The sequence below is a fragment of the Nicotiana attenuata genome, unplaced genomic scaffold (assembly GCF_001879085.1).
Source record: "Nicotiana attenuata strain UT unplaced genomic scaffold, NIATTr2, whole genome shotgun sequence".
NCBI classification, from domain to species: domain Eukaryota; kingdom Viridiplantae; phylum Streptophyta; class Magnoliopsida; order Solanales; family Solanaceae; genus Nicotiana; species Nicotiana attenuata.
The window spans coordinates 80,795-101,650 of record NW_017672847.1 but is presented as its reverse complement, the minus strand read 5'-3'; the positions used below and the strand labels follow the sequence as shown (position 1 = coordinate 101,650).

The 20,856-nt window shown below is 35.4% G+C and overlaps 1 protein-coding gene across 1 annotated transcript; it reads left to right on the top strand.

Moving 5' to 3' along the window:
* Positions 1-17,120: 17,120 nt before the first annotated feature.
* LOC109214680 lies at positions 17,121-20,455 on the top strand. Its single transcript, XM_019378620.1, has 5 exons — positions 17,121-17,801; positions 17,846-18,420; positions 18,541-18,883; positions 18,969-19,948; positions 20,077-20,455. Exons 1-5 carry the CDS (start codon positions 17,121-17,123, stop codon positions 20,453-20,455), a joined length of 2,958 nt encoding a protein of 985 aa, XP_019234165.1.
* The last annotated feature ends 401 nt before the right edge of the window (positions 20,456-20,856 follow it).

Here is a 20,856-nt window from a genome sequence, read left to right as displayed (position 1 = left end):
CTTATTCGCTTTTGAGATGAATTACAATGGAATAGAACCCTCTATTTATAGGAAAAGAGTGACTTAACCACCAAGTAATAATACCTAGAATCTCTCTAAATATAGACAATCATCATAAATAAAATTCTATTTATAACTCTCCCTCTTGAATGTCTATAAACAGATAATAGGCCTCGTTAAAACCTTAACTAAAATAAAATCCAGTGGGAAAAAACTTCTAAAGAAGGAAAAAGAGTACACATATCTACAATACGCCTTTTGGTTGCCTCGTTAAAAACCTTGCAAGGAAAACTTAGTGGGACAAAACCTTGTAAGGAAAAAAGAGTACAACGCGTATTAACTCCCCCTGATGAGAGCATCAATTCACATCCTTAAGTTGTCGCATTCCAATCTTGTGCACCATCTTGAAAAGATCATTGGTAGATATTTGATAAATAAACCAGTCATATTCACTTCAACAAATTTGTTTCACCTTGAAATCATCATCCCCGATAGATATATTATCTTCATATGATCTTGTTGGAATCATCATTTTAATATCTTCACATAGCGGGTGAAAACTCTTGCTATCATATTATCATGCTTACAGTTATAGCAAGATACATATGTGCACAAATTGCATTTAGGATATGGTACTTCAGGACCAAGAATTGTATATGCTTTAAACGATTTAAATCCTTCAAGAATTGTCATATAAGTTAAGTCATATAAGTCATATAATAGACTTTAATTAGATGTATATCAAGTTTTCATGTCATGCTAGACAAATAAGATATCGAAAACTGATTGCACATACCATTGACTTTATACTTTCAAGTGTTTGAACTGCAGGTCCAAAACTACATGTCTTTCATATGAAACCAATTCTATTCGGAATTGTTTCTCCAGATTTAAGATTCTCATATATATTTAGCGGTATCATAGATATTGTCGACGAACATTTTATATCGGTTTCAACATTTTTAATAAAGACATAACATAGAGATCTCTTCATTCATTTCAGGTACCTAAACCTCTCTTGAAATTTTATGAAGTATTGTGTCATGTGATATTCTAGATCACTTGCCTCATTTATTATGATCATTTGATCATCTTATTTATCAAGAAGTTTATTTGAAACCAATTTGTCTATACGCCTTAAGCGTTCCATAGACTTTGTCCTTCTAGTACTTAATAGGAACATTTGCAACGAGAATATAGTTACTTTCTTTGGGTCAGCAAATGCGTCTGGCATGCTTTGCAATATATTGCAGATGAATTGTCTTTTATGAACTTCAAGTTTATATTATCTTATTCGAGGATTTAGATGTACAAATAATAATTCATTCCACGTAACTTTTTCTCAATTTTTATCAATTCTCCCCCTCATGTTAGAAAAACTAACTTACTTCCTCAACTTTGGAAATCCATATTTGTGCGTTATGGTGTTAATCAAAATATATACCGCACATCAATAATAATAAGATGGAATTATTTGGTTCCTGACCCTGAACCACTTGTGAGGGGAGAAAATAATATACTTTGTTATATAACGTATATCAAATTGATATAGATAACTTTATTTTCATAAGCAATTGCTTAGCTATTAAGTGGAGGCACTCAATAAATCATTTTGCTAAACCAACTGTGATGTAAACCAACTTATCAAGATGAATTATCTTGAATAAAAAATCTGAAAATTATGCTCTAAATCAAAATTATTGAACAAGTTACCTCGCAAAACACCATGTTGCGGGTTAATAATAATCTCACATGTAACTATCTCAAAGATGCATCTTATATGGTATACATGAGAGGTGAATGGGCACATATTCACCTTTGATATTTCCAGCATTCATGGGATTCAATCCCAATTTTAATTGGTCTATTGATTAATGAGAACAGACAACATAAGAGAATTCATAAAGAACTTTCTCGTTCTTTAATATTTACCCATGTGAATTCTCTATTATTTTTGCACTTCATACTTAAATTGATATGGCTAAACCAATTATGCCAACTGAATAAATTATCAATATTGATAACTTCGGATTTACACCATGACGTGTGCAATAATTATCAATAAACTTCAAGTTTATTATGATATGGGTTTTTATATCGATAAACTTCCACTTTAGTATGGTATTCTTTTATTTATATAGTACAAACTGGAGAATAAAGCGGGTAGCTTTTCACATACGTATTATCCCGCTACAAGTAGTAGTGATAGAAGATATTAGATCTTTCCTTTATTTATAGTCTCAATATAATCAACCGCTTTCGCGTATACTTTGGAAACTGAATAAGTTTCTTTGAGACTTACTACAACACAATACCTTATTGGTAATCAATTGTGTTTCTCCAAAATAGTATAATTGGCTCTTGCAGAGTTCTCAATTAATTTGTAGTACCACATATTCATCAACATCCATGGTGAATATCTCTTTTAAAGAGAAAGTCATACCATTATGGTTATGGTCAAAGTTATATGCAAGATCTGTTTCTTGCATTACCGTTATCTTTAATAATCACAATGCCAAAATATTTTGGCGTACAATAAGTACGTGATCAATGACCATTTATGCCATAATAATGACATTATTTTCTTATATCATCTCAAACCTCCTTCTAGAGGTGAGTGTGGTATATTCACTACCACTAACACGTTCATATTCTTCCAAAAATGAATATGTATTAATAAATCACATGTTGTCACATTCACATCATGAATGGACCATAATCATTTATATGTGCTTTACAAATCTCATGTCAAATCGATGACAAATATTACTTTCACGGAGTGAAGGATTATTTTGAGAATCCTTATTATTCTCATTATCACAATGATCGCGATTATAATTTCGTCTATTACCATGTCCACATCCATTGTTACCTTCACGGTAATAATTTTGGCTTCTTTCAGACTTATCACATATTGCTACCACATTCTCTTAAGGGAATGAGAATGAAGCAAATTCAATGGGACGGATTTCCACTTCTTGTGCTCACGATCATACATGACTTTGATCATGGCAAGACATAGAAATTTTACCACTTCGAGTGGTTATAATTTCTTACTAACTCCATTAGAGTTATAATCAAAATTTATTTTCTTTGCTTGTATTTAAAATTAAATTATAGAATAAAAGAGAAAAATACGGAAAAATAAATACCTTAAATCCAGAATTTAATCATGAAGGAAGTTCATGGAACAATTGACAATTATTATGCTCAATCCCAAAGCTTCTACTCAATTGGTTAGAGTCTCGTGCTGATAACGTGTTATGAAACAATAAAAGAAGAAGAGTATTGCAAAGAAAAGTAGAGAGAGAGAGAATTCTTATTGCTTTTGAGATGAATTACAATGGAATAGAACCCTCTATTTATAGGGAAATAGTGACTTAACCACCAAATAATAATCCTTAGAATCTCTCTAAATATAGACATTCACCATAAATAAAATTCTATTTATAACACCAAATAATAATTCCTAGAATCTCTCTAAATATAGATATTCACCATAAATAAAATTTTATTTATAACACTAGTAATTATTCTGATTTGTGAAGTATTCGTGATTTTCTATTTTACTCTTTTGCTGTGTTGGTAGAAAATTTTGGGAGCCGCCCCTGTCGTGTGGTCCCCCATAATCATATTTTTCGAGAATGGGCAAAGTAAGAATATAAATAGTATTATAAATAGAATTGTATTTAGGGTGAATGCTATATTTTAAAGAAATTTTAGAGTTTATTACTTTATGGCTAAGTCATTTTTTTCATGTAAATAGAGGAGGTTTTATTCAATTATAAATTATCACAAATCAATAAGAGTTCTCCCTCTCTATTTTTCTCTTCAACACTCTTCATTTTCTCTTATTTTCATAACAAACGATAGAATTTGACATATTTTCTTTTATCGTTTCATAACAAATGATGGAATTTGACATTTTTTCAGAAAATGGGATTACACCTGTTGAAATAGTTTCGAAATAACTGATGTTTTATGCTTGTGAACCGCATAGAGCCTTTTTATTATCTTCGTAAAAGATTTAGTAGGCATTTAGACATAAAAATTGTAATTTTTGAAAAAAAAAATAGTATTTGAAGTTGAGTTAAAAAGAATGATACTTGAAATTTAAAATTATGTTTGGACATTTATTTCACTTTAAAAAATTATAATTTTATGAGTGGGGAAAAAATCTGCAAAATTTGAAAAAGTGATCAAAACTACTTTTTGATTTTTGAAAAGCTCATTTTCGAAAATATTTCAAAACCTTGCAAAATTTCATGGACATATTTTTGATTTTTTTTTTTTTAAAAAAGGGAAAAAAATTTATGGACAACAGGGCATTAATTGTTGTGAATAGCTTATTTGAAAATATTACATCAAAAAGAAAAAAATTTATACGAGATTAAAAAAAAAATCATATTTGAAAACGCAATGCATACCATTGACCAATTTTTAATAATTTCAGGCCAATTCTTATATTTTAAAATAATTTTGCTAATTAAAATATGCATAAACAGGACAAATCATATATGCATAAGCAGGAAAATAAACCATACTTTTCGTAATTAATATATTTAAGAAATGATTGAAAACTCATAGTAAAAAAGTGTTCCAACTCAAGAAGTATCTTATAAAAATTATGCAAAGGGTTAAAAATAACACAATTTCAAACAATAAAAAATTTACATTATCAATTAGGCACGATTTAAACTCATTGTTCTTATATGGTTTTTGATTGATTATGAGTTAGTAGATACATTAGAATTAACTAACCAGTGATTTTCCTTTTTCTTGAAAACTAGGAGAAATTGTCACTTTCCCTTGTGGTGTCTCTTAGTATTATGAAAGGGATACAAACAAAAAAATATAGAAATGGAAGTCGTACAAATACTTCTGTATGGAATACAATTGCTTTCTTCCGATCTCAAATACTAAATGTTCGGATATGATTTTGTCTTAAAATAATTGACGTTTCTGAAAAAAATGAAAAGTCAATTATCATTTTCAGACCTACTTGTAATTGACTTTTTAATTAATGGAGTGTTTATTATGTGTGACATTGAAGGTAGAGATAAATCGTAATTTTGGATGAACTCTTATAATTAAGGTTATTAAATATCTTTCTTAAGAATACGCAAATATCATAAAAGACAAATATAATTATAATAATAATAATAAGAGGTTCTGGTTCTTCTCTTAAAAAATAGTTTATTTCTTTTCAAGGTAAATAAGAATTTCTAAATATCTAAGGGAGGTTAATTCAATTCAGCCTTTAATTTAGAGTGTCGTTTTGAATTGCATGGGCTTGAGCTTTCTAGTATTTTTTTACATATTACAAAAAATATTGTTGAGGTTTTACCGTTTTATTCCCTCACTTGATTTGTAACTAGCCTTTATTATCCTACCAAAAAAAAAAAAAAACTAGCCTTTATTACTTTGTTTCTCTTTTGAAAAAAGAAAAAGAAGTGCAATATTTGTCTCACGCCTAGTGGGCAGGGGCGGAATTAGGGGGGCGGAAGGGAACCCCTTCGCCGAAAAATTATAATGTGTATAAGGTAAAATTTATTTTTTACCTCTATATATTAAGTTTTGAATCCCCTTAATACACCAAAAAGTGTAGCTTGGTGGTTAAAGGGGTTCAAAACCTTTATAAAATCATATGTTCAATTTCCACTAACTACAATCTTTTTTAACTTTTTTCCTTTTTGAACCTTTTCGCGGAGATCCTGCCTCCGCCGGGAATATGGGCGATATCGTTGTTGTAAATGGAAGCTGTTGACAAGGATTTTGAACGTCAGTTTCAATATCTTATGATAACACTGAAAACGTGATGCATGGAACTATATGCCCCAAATTCCCTTTTCCGTTTTAGTGATTGTGAAAGGTGAATATCTTATCTAATAAAACGCTTAAGTTTTTTTGTATTGACGGTATAAAAATTAGGGAAAATGCATAAGTACCCCCTGATTTATATCCGAATTCCTAACTACACAGTTTTTCTTTGCGGGAATCCTATTACCCCCTAAATTTATTTTAAATGTAATTATTTGCACCCTTAAAGCTGACAACCTAACTCTTGGCAAGTGGTGAGGTACACGCGCCCCCACATGTATTTTTAGTACTTTTTTTGTTCTTTCTTCTTTGTGAAAAGGGTTATATGTGTCCCTGTACTATTAAATATTAGTTATATATATCCCTCGTTATACTATTCGACATTTTCTACCCCTACCGTTACCTATTTAAACATATTTACCCCTTAATCTAACAGACCCCTGACTCCAGCCTTTCTGTTACACGTGGCTTCATCTTAAGCCCCCACCCCCTTTTTTTATTTTTGATTTTGTAAAGCCCTATCTTCATATTTATTAACCCAAATTAATACCTCTTAATAACCCACCCCAAGGACCCCAGTAATTGAATCTCCAGATTAGCTCCAGTACTTGGGGTTCTCGTATTCCTCCACTCCGTTCATTTATACTCAATGATTAACAGAGGAAAATATATAATGCACAGAATATGCTTGCTTTGCGCACTAAATATAGTATCTTCAATCGGTCTTATCTTCCTCCTCGATGCTTTATTTAGCTACTTGCCTACTTGATTTTTCAGAAACAAAACAAAGTTATTTAAATCCTACAAATGTTCAAAGTCCTATTCAATTTGTTCTTATACGCCAACTTCTATTTTCTTTCCCTTTCTGTAATACCTTTTGGGTGAACACAAAATAATTGTTTTAATGGAGACACATATTCATCTTAGAGAATTTGAAGAATCTTAAGATTTTGATTTGATAACTTCGGTATGGGTTTATTCNCAACTTCTCTTGATTATCAACTTTTAATGTGAGACGTTACTCACAAATAAGAGTAGCAAACGGTCGGGTCGGGTCGAAAACGGGTAATGAAAAAACGGATAAAATATCCGACCCGACCCATATTTAATACGGATAAAAAACGAAATAATCGGCGGATAATATGGGTAAAAACTAAAAGATCATAATTCGTACTTAACTATGATTCTAAAGTTTTGTTCATGCAACATACATATAATTACTTTAAGACTAATTGAATTTGAAATTGAAATAATAATCGACGAAACTCATCAAGTTCGAGAAACTAGAAACCCATTTTTAGTTATGTTAGAAACTTTAGGAATGTTTTTCTAGCATAATTTAATTTCTTGTTGAAAAGTATCAAGTTTATTTAATTTCAAATAAGTCACGAATCATTAATTTGGTTCTTTAAAAAATTTATGTCATGAATTTGCCTTAAGTTTTATTTTATTTCGTCTTATTTAAACTTCAATATTGCAAGATGATTGTTGTAATTCTAGACGAATGAAATTCAATTGAACCCCTATTCAACATACTTAGCTCCACCATTTCATATAATTAACTTATAAGCGCCAAGTATTGAAAAAAATGTTTAAGTGCCAAAGATAATTTTATAAATAAGAAATCTATCTTCTATATAGAATAGGAGAAGCAAATTAATGTGATGATGCCAAGTGTCACAATAAAAATTCATCAAGTGTCAAATTTTAGGACAAAATTAGTTAGTTTAGTTAATAATTAGTTATTCTTTTTTAATTTGAATTTAAAATAATTAAAATATCTATATATTTTTTAAGGAAACTATTATAAAAGAAAAGGAAAACAAATATATAAATTTATAACGTCAATGTGGAGATATATAAAATAATAAGACTAATTTATTTTTTGAGATGAGAATTCTTTTGAATAATAATTCATATGGTCATGCTTTATGCTATATGGATAAGATAAAACTAAAGACAAAAACATAAACAATAATTTCAAGAAACAAATAAAATAAAGAAAGATGCAGTTTAACTTCTTATGTTGTAATCTTAATAAAAAAAATTAGACTTTCATATTAAGTAAAAACGGAAAGAAGAATTCAATTTAATATTTTATTAACATTAATAATACAAAAATAATAAGTAATATAATTATTAGTAGATTTATGCCATTTTTAAAAGAGCTTCTATGTTTAACCTTTGAACTGGTTCAACACAGTCCATTTAGAAAAGTAATATGATAATATTTGTACTACGGAAAAGGGTTATATGTGTCGTTGTACTATTAAATATTAGTTATATATATCCCTCGTTATACTATTCGACATTTTCTACCCCTACCGTTACCTATTTAAACATATTTACCCCTTAATCTAACAGACCCCTGACTCCAGCCTTTCTGTTACACGTGGCTTCATCTTAAGCCCCCACCCCCTTTTTTTATTTTTGATTTTGTAAAGCCCTATCTTAATATTTATTAACCCAAATTAATACCTCTTAATAACCCACCCCAAGGACCCAGTAATTGAATCTCCAGATTAGCTCCAGTACTTGGGGTTCTCGTATTCCTCCACTCCGTTCATTTATACTCAATGATTAACAGAGGAAAATATATAATGCACAGAATATGCTTGCTTTGCGCACTAAATATAGTATCTTCAATCGGTCTTATCTTCCTCCTCGATGCTTTTATTTAGCTACTTGCCTACTTGATTTTTCAGAAACAAAACAAAGTTATTTAAATCCTACAAATGTTCAAAGTCCTATTCAATTTGTTCTTATACGCCAACTTCTATTTTCTTTCCCTTTCTGTAATACCTTTTGGGTGAACACAAAATAATTGTTTTAATGGAGACACATATTCATCTTAGAGAATTTGAAGAATCTTAAGATTTTGATTTGATAACTTCGGTATGGGTTTATTTCGGAACGAAATGAGTGCGAATATGATTTGGTTAGTAGTTGTTGATATTATGTGTTTTCTAAGAAGTTAGAATTTAGAGTACACAAAAATAAAATTTTCCGGCAAAATTACAAAATTTTTCGGTGATAGTCCATGTTGAAGGTGATGAGAGATCATAAGTTTCATTGTGGGAGAGCAAAAAGGTTGCTGGAGGGATGAAAATAGAAGAGATGGGGAAAGAGAGAAATTTCATTGTGGAGATGCTGGTGGTCACGGAGGCAATGGCGGCGGCAAGTCTTTAATTAACCTTTAGGATGGGGTCTTGGGGTGGGTTATTAAGAGGTATTAATTTGGGTTAATACATATTAAGATGGGGCTTTACAAAATCAAAAATAAAAAAAGAGGGTGGGGGCTTAAGATGAAGCCACGTGTAACAGAAAGGCTGGAGTCAAGGGTCTGTTAGATTGAGGGGTAAATATGTTTAAATAGGTGACGGCAGGGGTAGAAAGTGTCGAATAGTATAACGAGGGATATATATAACTAATATTTAATAGTTCAGGGACACATATAGCCCTTTTTCGTTCTTCTTTTTCTTATCCTTTTTTCTTATTTCTTATTATTCTCATTGTTTTTTTGGGTTATTTCATTCTCTTTCTTTTTGTTTTGGTCACCGGCGGTATAAAATGGTGGTTGTCGGAATTTCGCAAACATCATTTTTTCTGGCGACAGATTCTTATCCTGATCTAAGTGTGTTTTGTTTATATATATATAAAGTGTAATTTATGTGTGGGATGAAGAGCAAAAGAAATAAAAACGAATATAAGCTGAGAAAACTTTTTCCAGGGGAAGGTTTTCCGATGATGAATTTTTTCCCCCAAATCTGAGTGTATTTTGCTTTTCTTATGAATAGATCTTTTTTAGAGTTTAATTTGTGAGTAAAAAAAAATAGAAGAAAAACGGTTAGATAAAGTCGCCGGTGAATGAATATCTGTCAGAATTAGAGAAGAAACGAAAAAAAAAAAGTAAAAGAAAAAAGACAAAGAAAAAGGAAAAGGAAGAGGAAAAAAAAAGTAAGAAAAAATGGTAAAAAGGAACAAAAAAATAATCTGAAAATCGTTTTTTCCTTCTTCTCACTCTCCTTTGGGAGAGTAAAATACACACACTCTGCCACGTCAGCGTTAAGGGTGCAAATAATTCCATTTAAAATAAATTTAGGGAGGTAATAGGATTCCTGTGAGGAAAAAGTGTGTAGTTGGAAATCCGGGTATAGGTCAGGGGGGTACTTGTGTATTTTCCCTAAAAATTATTCATACAAAAAAGTTACTAATAGATAATGACAAGTAATCTATTTACTAAACATTGATTGAAAACTTGAAATAAATAATGAGTAATTCGGTATAACAAATTAAATTATATCAATAACGTAAAACTCGTATTACAATATATATATATAACTTAAAACCTTCAATAATATCATCTTTTTTAAGGCCGGCCTTTTATGCTTCATCTCACACGTAAAAAAGAGCAGCACGGTACATTAAATTCTTGCTTTATGTGAGATTCAGGGAAGGGCCGGACCACAAGGGTCTATTGCATCTCACATGTCACGACCCAAAATCCACTAAGGGTCGTGACGGCGCCGAACACCACTGTCAGGCAAGCCAACACCATATTACTAGTAAATTTTCGTTTTAATATTTTCAAAATCATTTCTTCTAAACATTTAAACAAGGAATAATAAACTTCACTGAATAATAATGATATCTTTACAAAATTTATTTACTGAATAATCCCGAAATCATCCCAGAACCTAGTGTCACAAGTGCATAAGCAATCACTAGAAAATCAAATGAAGTACAATAATTGTCCGGAATACAAATTGGACAGAAAGTAAATTCTATACACTGAAAGAGACTATGCTGGCTGTGGGTCGCCTCGAGAGATACAGCTCACCTAAGTCTCCGTATCATCCATGCTGCTACGCCCGTTAGGCCACTAGAGGTACATGTGTATGTGCAACAAAAATGCACAGCAAGTGTAGCATGAGTACAAAAAAACAACGTGTACTCAGTAAGTATCCCGTCTAATCTCGAAGAAGTAGAGACGAGAGGTCGACTTCGACACTTACTAGTGGTCCAATATACCAATAATATAGTAAATCGAGGATTTTCATAAAAATGGTTGTAACTCAGTAGCATGAGGTAAGTAAACAAATCTTTCGTTTTTAGGAACTTTCCAAATTCATTTTCATCATTTATACATTTATCTTAGGCCAGGGAGAATAAATATCAACATCTATGAATCTCAAGGCATGCAATACAAGCATGCGCAAATCATGCCGAGGTCGTACGGTCCGGTCCAACAAATATTTAAATTGTGCACTGCCAGAGGGTCGAATGACACAAACCATAGATGCATCTATTCAATCTACCGAGGCGTTCAGCACGTTCCACAATAGATAAACACATTCAAACAGTCAAATCAAGGATTCATCAAGGAGCAATTATTCAGGAAAGGCAAGTTTCTCTTTTTAAAAGTCAAGAAATAATATCTAGACTTTTAGAACTTCATTTACACGTTCGATGTGTTTTAAGCATTTTTAAATTGATAGCAAAGTTGCAAAATCACAAGTAAAGCATGTTTTTGGGCCCTAGACTACCCGGGCTTAAGCATAATAGTAGCTATGCACGGAATCTCGTTACCTCGTGCGTACGTAGCCTCCACAAATAGGAGCACATATTCAATTAATTCACCTATGGGGACAATTCCCTCTTACAAGGTTAGAAAACAGACTCACCTCGCTCCGAAGTTCCATAACCGACATTCTACGCCCTTCCGAAGGCTCAAATCGGCGCATAACGCTCCAAAACTAGCCAATTTTCATGCAAACCATTAATATATGTTCAATTACTCATATTAATCCAATGTATAACAATTTTAAAACACCGATCGAAAAGTTGACAAAATCGCCCTCAGGCCCACGTGCCCGGATTCCGAGATTGTCGAAGATAAAGTTTGCTCACAACCTCACGAACTCAAATATACAATTTACTCTCATTTTCATGTCCAAAATCATGGTCAAAATCCAAGAAACCAATTTTCTAGGTTTTCCCTCAAATCCCAAGTTTTCCACTAATTTCCATGTTCAAATCCATACACAATCATGTATTTAACTCAAAACTAGTATAAATCACTTACCTCATGCTTGGTGGTGAAAATGGCACCTCAAAGTTGCTCCAAATATCGGCTCCAGTGGAAGAAATGGGGTTGAAATGAACCAACCGCGATTTAAAGAAACTCACTGCCTCCAGCATTTCCGCATCTACAGTCACTTGACCGCTTCTACGGTTCCGCTGGTGCGGCCCCACTACCGCATCTACGATCCTTCACCAAGCCCCCTCCTTCCGCTTTTGTGTGTCTCCTTCCGCATGTGTGGTCCCGCTTCTGCGGCAAGATGACCGCATCTGCGGTCCTATCCTAGCCCAGCCACTTCCGTTTCTGCGACACCAATGCCGCTTCTGTGGCTCCGCACCTGCGGCCCAAGCCTCGCAGGTACGGTTACACCAGAAGTCAGCTGCTTTCTTCCTTATTCAAATTCCAAGTTTGATCCGCCAACCATCCGGAATCCACCCGAGGCCCCCTGGACCCCGACCAATTATACCAACCAGCCCCAAACCAAAATGCGGACCTTCTCGAGGCCTCAAATCACATCAAACAATATCGAAATCACGAATCACACCCCAATTCGAGCATTATGAACTTTAGAACTTCAAACTTCTACATTCGATGCCGAAACCTCTCAAATCACGTCCGATTGACCTCAAATTTTGCACACAAGTCATATTCGACATTACGGACCTACTCCAACTTTCGAAAATAGAATCCGGCCCCGATTAAAAAGTCTACTTCCGGTCAAACCTCTCAAAAACCTTCAAATTTCTAACTTTCGCCAAATAACTCCAAAATGAACTACGGACCCCAAATCCACTTCCGATCGCGCTCCTAATACCAGAATCTCCCTATGGAGCTATTTCCAAACTCGAAACCCCAAACGGACATCGATAATACTGAGATGCACTTTAACCCAAACTTATGAAATTCCTCCAATATGTTTACACTGTAGGCGCCGAAACCCTCTCGGTTCATCCAAAATCCGATCCAGACATACGCTCAAGTCCAAAATCATCATACGGACCTGCTGGAACCTCCAAATCCTGATTCCGAGCTCGTTTACTCAAAAATCCAATATTAGTCAATTCTGCCAACTTAAAGCTTTCGAAATGAGAATTTTCTTTCCAAATCAACCCCGTACTTCCCAAAATTCGATTTCGACCACGCGTACAAGTTACAATACCTGAATTGAAGTTGCTCATGGCCTCAAACTGCCAAACGACATGCTAGAGCTCAAAACGACCGGTCGGATCGTTACATCAGACATAAAATAGAATAAGAGTTTTCGGGAAGGTAATAGAATCTTTTTTTTTTCTTTTTGAAAAGGAAGTATTTTGGTAGTTTTTGTTGGAGTCAATTACTCAAATGGTCACCCAACTATCCTAAATTATCTCTTAAAGTCACTTTTCTTTCGTTTGTAACAATAAAGTCACTGAACTATGCCTATTGCACTCATAAGGTCACTCAACTAGCTTTTCCAAATTTTGGATTGCCAAATACCTATTTTACCCTCTAAATTATAAACATTTATATTCTTTTTATTTTTCTAAACTTTTTAATATTATGATTTTTCCCTTTTTAATTTATATTATGGACTTACCTATAGAATAAATAAATATTATTTATATATTAAAAAAATAAAAAGTATTTAAGCATATATAATGCAGGAATAACAAAATAATGATCATAGTTAAAATATTAATTAGAATAGTTTGTTCGTAATAATAATTTTAGTATTAACAACAAAAACTCAAAACTTTATTTACACAATTCAGAATGAAAGAAAATAAAGGTTGTAAAATATATATTCCATGCACGTAATATAAAAATAATTATTTAAATAAAGGTATTTTTATAATATATATTTTATTCTTGGAAACAGCCTCTCTGCCCCTATCGGGGCAGGGGTAAGGTCTGCGTACACATTAGCCTCCCCAGACCCCACTATGTGGGACTTTATTGAGTAGTTGTTGTTGTTGTTATTTGTTGTTATTGTTGTTGCTATTATATATTCTTGAAAATTATGCTCTATTATGTTTTTATCAACTTTCCGACGTCACAAAGTTATGTCACCAGAAAGCAGGGGGACTATCTGTATATGGTAAAATATGCTATGTTAAGTCGTGCATGAAATATATATAATATAATTGAACATAATTTTCAAGAATATGTAATGTATATTAGAAAATACCTTTATTTAAATAATTATTTTTATATTATGTGCATGGAATATATATTTTACAGCCTTTATTTTCTTTCATTCTGAATTGTGTAAATAAATTTTTGAATTTCTGTTGTTAATACTAAAATTATTATTACTTACAAATTATTCGAATTAATTTTTTTAGTATGCTCATTATTTTGTTATTCTAGCATTATATATGCTTAAATACTTTTGTAGACAATTAAAATTTTGTCAAAATTTAAATCCATAAGAAATTCAGATTTTACCACAAATTAAATATATATTGGTCCAATTAAGTAACATGGACTGGTATAATTGGGTTTGTTATTTAAATCCAATTAAATTGATTTAAATAAAGGTACAATATATTATTGGGCTAGCCCGTCAATTGGTCTTTTATCAAATGGGTCGGCCCATAAGCCTCAAGCCCAATGATCCACTAGGGTTTTCTTGGAGATTACTCCACCCCACACCTATATAAAGGGGTCAAAGGAGAAGGCTAAGGGACAAGCAAGTAAGCAGAAGGAAAGGCTAAAGAAGCTCTGAAGAATAGCATCAAGGTCTCCATCCATATCTGCAATCGTCGTCTGTGGTCAAATTCCAAAGGCAAACTCAAGTCATAGGTGGAGGGCTTCAAATCTTCCGTTCGTGATAACCCAACACCAAATCCTGGTTCGTGACGACCTTCAAATTGTTCGTGACGTACTACAAATCTGAAATCCGTCAAGTTCAAGATCAAGCTTTCAAGCTCTTGAACCATCATCTGTGAGGAGAAGAATCAGAGGACTACATCTCTTTAGATTTAGAGATATTTTAGAGATTATAACCCCATCACTTGAAATTGAATATAATATTTGTCGCTATATTTCTTGTCTTGATTATTATTTTTCAGGAGCGAAATTTAGTTGTTACAAATTTTGGCACGCCCAGTGGGACTATCTCTACCTCTCATCTCTTCTCAACTCTCAACATTCAAGATCACTAAGATGACTTCAAAGAAGATCAACTCAAAAGTTGCTGACTCCAAGTTTTCTTCTGACGTTGAAAGTATCTTGAACGTTACTATGGGGAGTCTTGGGCCAATCACCCAGAGCAAGGCGAGCGTCTTGGGACAACAAGCACTCCAAGTGTCTTCTGCACCAATGAACGCTTTCAGATCTTCATCATCCGAAGAAGAAAGGTCCTCTACTAGCAAGTCAGAGAGAGGAGATAATATTGCAGAAGTTGTGGAGAAAGCTCTTGCTCACATTACTTTATACAATACCAAGAGTCAGCTTACCCAACCTGATGATGAAGTCTTAAGTGTTGGTTCTACGCCAATCTCGCCACATGACATGTTCCAAACTGAGTTCAATCCATGGGAAGGTCTCGATTATTCTTCATCATCTGCAATAATCATGGAGGCAATGATGACTAACACTTCGACAATGGAGGAGCAACTTGCAAACCTGACAAAGGCGATTGATGGCTTAACAAAGTATGCTCAAGATCAAGATGTCCGTAGTGCAAAATTGACAGACATAGTTGAAAGCATGATGGATGGAGAATCAAGTCATGCACCTAGAAAGCTTCCTGAAGTCCACGAGAAGGCTGATCCTCCAACAAAACAAGTGTCATCCGCCAATGAACTTCATGTCTCCTCCGAAGGATCAATTCCCATAGAACAATTGAAGGAATTCATTATGGGAACTATCTAGGATAAGTATGAGGTCGCTTCAAAGTCTTCTCTCACGTATGCAAAGTCGTATACTACGAGAATCAATAGCTTGAAGATGCCTGCCGGCTATCAACCTCCCAAATTTCAGCAGTTCGATGGCAAGGGAAATCCAAAGCAACATGTTGCGCACTTTGTTGAGACATGCAACAATGCAGGGACTTATGGATATTACCTTGTCAAGCAGTTCGTCCGCTCACTAAAGGGGAATGCTTTTGATTGGTACACCGACCTCGAGGCTGGATCCATTGATAGTTGGGACCAATTGGAGCAAGAGTTTCTCAATCGCTTTTATAGCACGAGGCGTACTGTGAGCATGGTGGAACTTACGAACACTCGCCAACGAAAAGATGAACCAGTTATTGACTTTATCAATCGATGGAGGAATGCAAGCCTTAACTACAAAGATAGGCTAAACAAGCTTCTGGCATAGAGATGTGCATCCAAGGAATGCACTGGGAACTTCGTTACATCTTGCAAGGAATTAAGCCCAGGACATTTGAAGAACTTGCCACCCGTGCTCATGATATGGAGTTGAGCATGGCTTCTACGGGAAACGAAGGGCTGCCCATCTACGAACATCGCAAGGGAAGGGATAAGCAAGAAGTCAAAAAATGGAGCAAGTTCGTACCCAAGAATGAAAGCAAAGAATCCATGAACGTCAATGCCTCTCCTTTGAAGTTCACTACCAAGGTGAGCAAGAAACAGAGTATGAAAACAACTTCCTCTCAAGACAATGCAAATCGGAAGTTGACTCTCAAAGAGATGCAAGAAAAGGAGTACCCATTTCTAGACTCTGATGTGCCTGCAATATTTGAAGAACTCATAGAGTTAAAGCTTATTGAGCTGCCAGAGATGAAGCGGCCAGATGAAGCTAGAAAAAGCAATGACCCGAATTACTGCAAATACCATCGGCTTGTAGGTCACCCTCTTGAGAAGTGCTTTGTTTTCAAGGACAAAGTTAGGGATTTGGCTCGTCAAAAGAAGATCGAGCTCGAAGACGAAAAGGCAAGCACAAACCATGTGTCCATTACCTTTTGCTCATTCGATCCGATTGAGATATGCACATGTGAAGGGAATGAAGATAAAGAATTGTTGGAGGATGACAAAGTCCGAGTTGATCAACCTGATGAAGAAGGATGGACCCTGGTGACTCGTCGAAGACGCCGTAAATTGAGTCTGCAAAAAGGATCAACGAAGCAACCTACGAGGAATAAGATGGTGAGAAGACTAAAGAAGCTACAAATGGTTAAAACCCAAAGAAGGTGGAGATAGAGACACACCATCACCAAAAGCCACGCCACCCGGTGACTTCGGGAGAATTTTTGCCGAGTTGGTTTCGCATGAGGATTTCTGACGATGATGACAAAGCCTTGTGCTGTAATGCTGATAAAGAAGAAGAGGAAAAGAACGAAGTCAAGTCAACACTCTCTCCATCACTGTCTAATAGTTTTGTTGAGTCCTCCTTCCAAGAAGCAGATGTCTGTAATACAAAAATCACCTTCACCGAAGACGATCTCCTACTTGGTGAGACACCACACAATCGCCCTTTGTTTATAGTCGGTTATGTGCTAGAGCAGAGGATAAACAGAATCTTGATAGATGACGTATCTGCAGTTAACATTCTTCCCATTCACATAATGAAAGAACTCGGCATCTCAACTGAAGACCTTTCTGAAAGCCGACTGATGATTCAAGGATTCAATCAAGGGGGACAAAGGGCCATAGGAGCTATCAAACTGGGAATCGCCATAGGAGATATGCAATCAACCGCATGGATGCATGTGATTGACGCAAAGACTTCATACAATTTATTGCTTAGCAGGCCGTGGATACACGAGAACAAAGTTGTCCTATCAACTTACTACCAATGTTTGAAATATAATAAAGATGGAGTCGAAAAGAAGATAGTTGCTGACGACAAGCCGTTCGCTGAAGCCGAGGCATACTTCGCTGATGCAAAGTTCTACTTGAAGAACCACATCATGAATGGAGTAAAAGTTGATGAATCACGAAGGCCAAAGGCAAGAAAATAGCTCCTTTATTTCGTTACGTCCCAAAAGTGAAGAAAGATGAAGGAGAATCATCAAGCCTCCAAAAAGATGCACTGAGAGAATTAACCCTTCCTATCAAGAAAATAGCTCCTTTATTTCGTTACGTCCCAAAAGTGAAGAAAGATGAAGGAGAATCATCAAGCCTCCAAAAAGATGCACTAAGAGAATTAACCCTTCCTATCAAGCAGATTGATACCATAAAGTTATCTTCAAAGCTACTGGAAAATTTTGTGGCCCCTAACATGCCTCAAAATAAGGCACTCCCCACGAAACACACAAATGAAGGTTTTGATCCGAATGCTTATAGGTTGTTCGCAAAGGCTGGATATGATCCCAATGAACCATCTAAGCTAGGGAAGCTCCCACCTGAAGCTACTAGGAAAGCAAACACGATGAAGGATAAGGAGCATGTGGTGAAGCAATCACGCGAGGGTCTAGGTTACAAACAACTCCCACCAGTTCGCATCTCCATTAGAAGAGCAAGTATTAACTATATCACGATGGAGGATGAACCCGCTGATCCTAATAAAAGGCCTTCTATCTTTGATCGACTTGGAGAACCAACTACAAGAACTTCTGTATTTGAGAGGTTGGGGCCATTGAAAAAGAAGAAGAACAAGTCCCAAAGAAATTATGAAAAAATAAGAAGACCTTTGCCATCTAGAGTCCAAAGTATCTCCAAATAGTGTCAAAGCCTGATCCCTTCCAGAATGAGGCGACAATCAGAACTTTTGATTTTATGTGGAGAGGTACTCAAAGTGAAGGCTCGCACAGTGGTCCACACTAGAGAGCGTGACGAAGATGAAGAAAGTATAGGATCTTCATATCACATTGCTGCAAATGAGGAGCAACACACTTCATCCCTAAGGAAAGTTGACGAAAATTTGGGAGATGCCTCTTGGTGTGGCCGTATATCTTTTAATGATGGTGATCCTCAAGAAGACGAAGATGTCGAGGACGCTCCTGCGGAACTAGAAGAAGGAATTAAAATGAATGTTGATGCATTGAAAGAAGTCAGCCTTGGCACTGCAGAAGACTTCTGGCCCACCTATGTAAGTGCCCTATTAACCACAAGAAAGCACTTATGTGGAGCTACTCAAAGAATATATAGATGTCTTTGCTTGGAGCTACAAAGAGATGCCTGGTTTAGATCCTAAAGTAGCAGTTCATCATCTCGCAGTCAAGAAAGGAGCTCGTCCTGTTAAGCAAGCCCAAAGACGCTTCAGGCTAGAATTGATCCCATCAATCAAAGCCGAGGTCAATAAACTCATCGAAGCTGGTTTCATTCGGGAGGTTAAATATCCTACATGGATTTCAAGCATTGTTCCTGTGAAGAAGAAGAATGGCCGAATTCGAGTTTGTGTCGATTTTAGAGACCTCAATAATGCATGCCCTAAGGACGAATTTCCGCTCCCCATTCTAGAGCTTATGATTGGTGCCACCACCAGATACGAGGCGATGTCTTTCATGGATGGATCATTTGGCTACAATCAAATACGTATGGCACCAAAAGATGAAGAGCTTACTGCATTTCGCACTCCTAAGGGCATTTATTGCTACAAAGTAATGCCTTTTGGCTTGAAGAATGCTGGCGCCACATATCAAAGGGCAATGCAGAATATCTTTGACGACATCCTCCATAAGAATGTGGAATGCTATGTGGATGATTTAGTGGAGAAATCAAGAAAGAGAGGAGACCACTTGCAAGACTTAAGAATGGTGTTCGAACGACTCCGGAGATATCAACTTAGAATGAACCCGTTGAAATGTGCCTTTGGAGTTACTTCTGAAAAATTCCTTGGCTTCATTGTTCGATATCGAGGGATTGAGATAGATCAAGCCAAAGTTGATGCAATCTTGAAGATGCCCGAGCCCAAAAATATACATGAACTGAAAAGTCTACAAGGAAAATTGGTGTACCTTAGAAGATTCATCTCAAATCTAGCAGGGAAGTGCCAACCTTTTAGCCGTCTCATGAAGAAGGGCGTACCTTTTGAATGGGACCAAGCTTATAGCAATGCATTCCAAAGCATCAAATCCTACTTGATGAAACCTCCAGTTCTGGCAGCCCCTATACCAGGAAAGCCATTGATTCTATATATTGCAGCCCAAGAAAGGTCAGTTGGAGCCCTTTTGGCCCAAGAAAATGGTGAAAGTAAAGAAAATTCCCTCTACTACCTGAGTAGGATGATGACCCCAAATGAGCTGAAGTATTCTCCGATAGAAAAGTTGTGTCTGGCATTAGTTTTCGCAATTCAAAAGTCATCGAAGTGCAACCACCATGGAAAATGTATTTTGATGGTGCCGCACATCGTGAAGGAGCTGGTGCAGGTGTTGTGTTTGTCACTTTTCAAGGGGAAGTCTTGCCATATTCCTTCACCTTAACACAACATTGCACCAACAACGTTACAGAATATCAAGCACTCATACTTGGGCTTGAGATGGCCGTTGATATGAGACAACTCCAATTACATATTTTTGGAGATTCTGAGTTAGTGATCAATCAATTGCTAGGTAGCTACGAGGTCAAAAAGCCAGAATTGCGTCCTTATTATGATTATGCGCAGAAATTAATTGGATGGCTTGGCAATAACTCTTCAGCATGTGCCAAGGAAGGAAAATAAGAAAGTTGACGCCCTAGCTACTCTAGCTTCGACACCAGGCCAGACACAAATCACTATCTGCCAAAAATGGATAGTACCGCCAAATGAGAACGAGGATGAAGAAAGCAAGCTCGAGCATTTTGGTAGCCGTCGCTGAAGCTGTGAAGGTTGATTGGCGACAAACCATGGTCGGCTACTTATGTTACAGGATACTTCCAGAAGATCCAAGAAGAAAGACCGAAATTCGTCGGCGTGCCCCCCGCTTCCTTTACTACAAAGACACTTTGTATCGAAGATCATTTGAGGGAGTTCTCTTGCGTTGTTTAGGGGAAGATGAAACAACTCAAGCTATGCAAGAGGCACACTCTAGAGTTTGTGGATCACATCAATCCGGGCCGAAGCTCCACTTCCACATTAAGAGG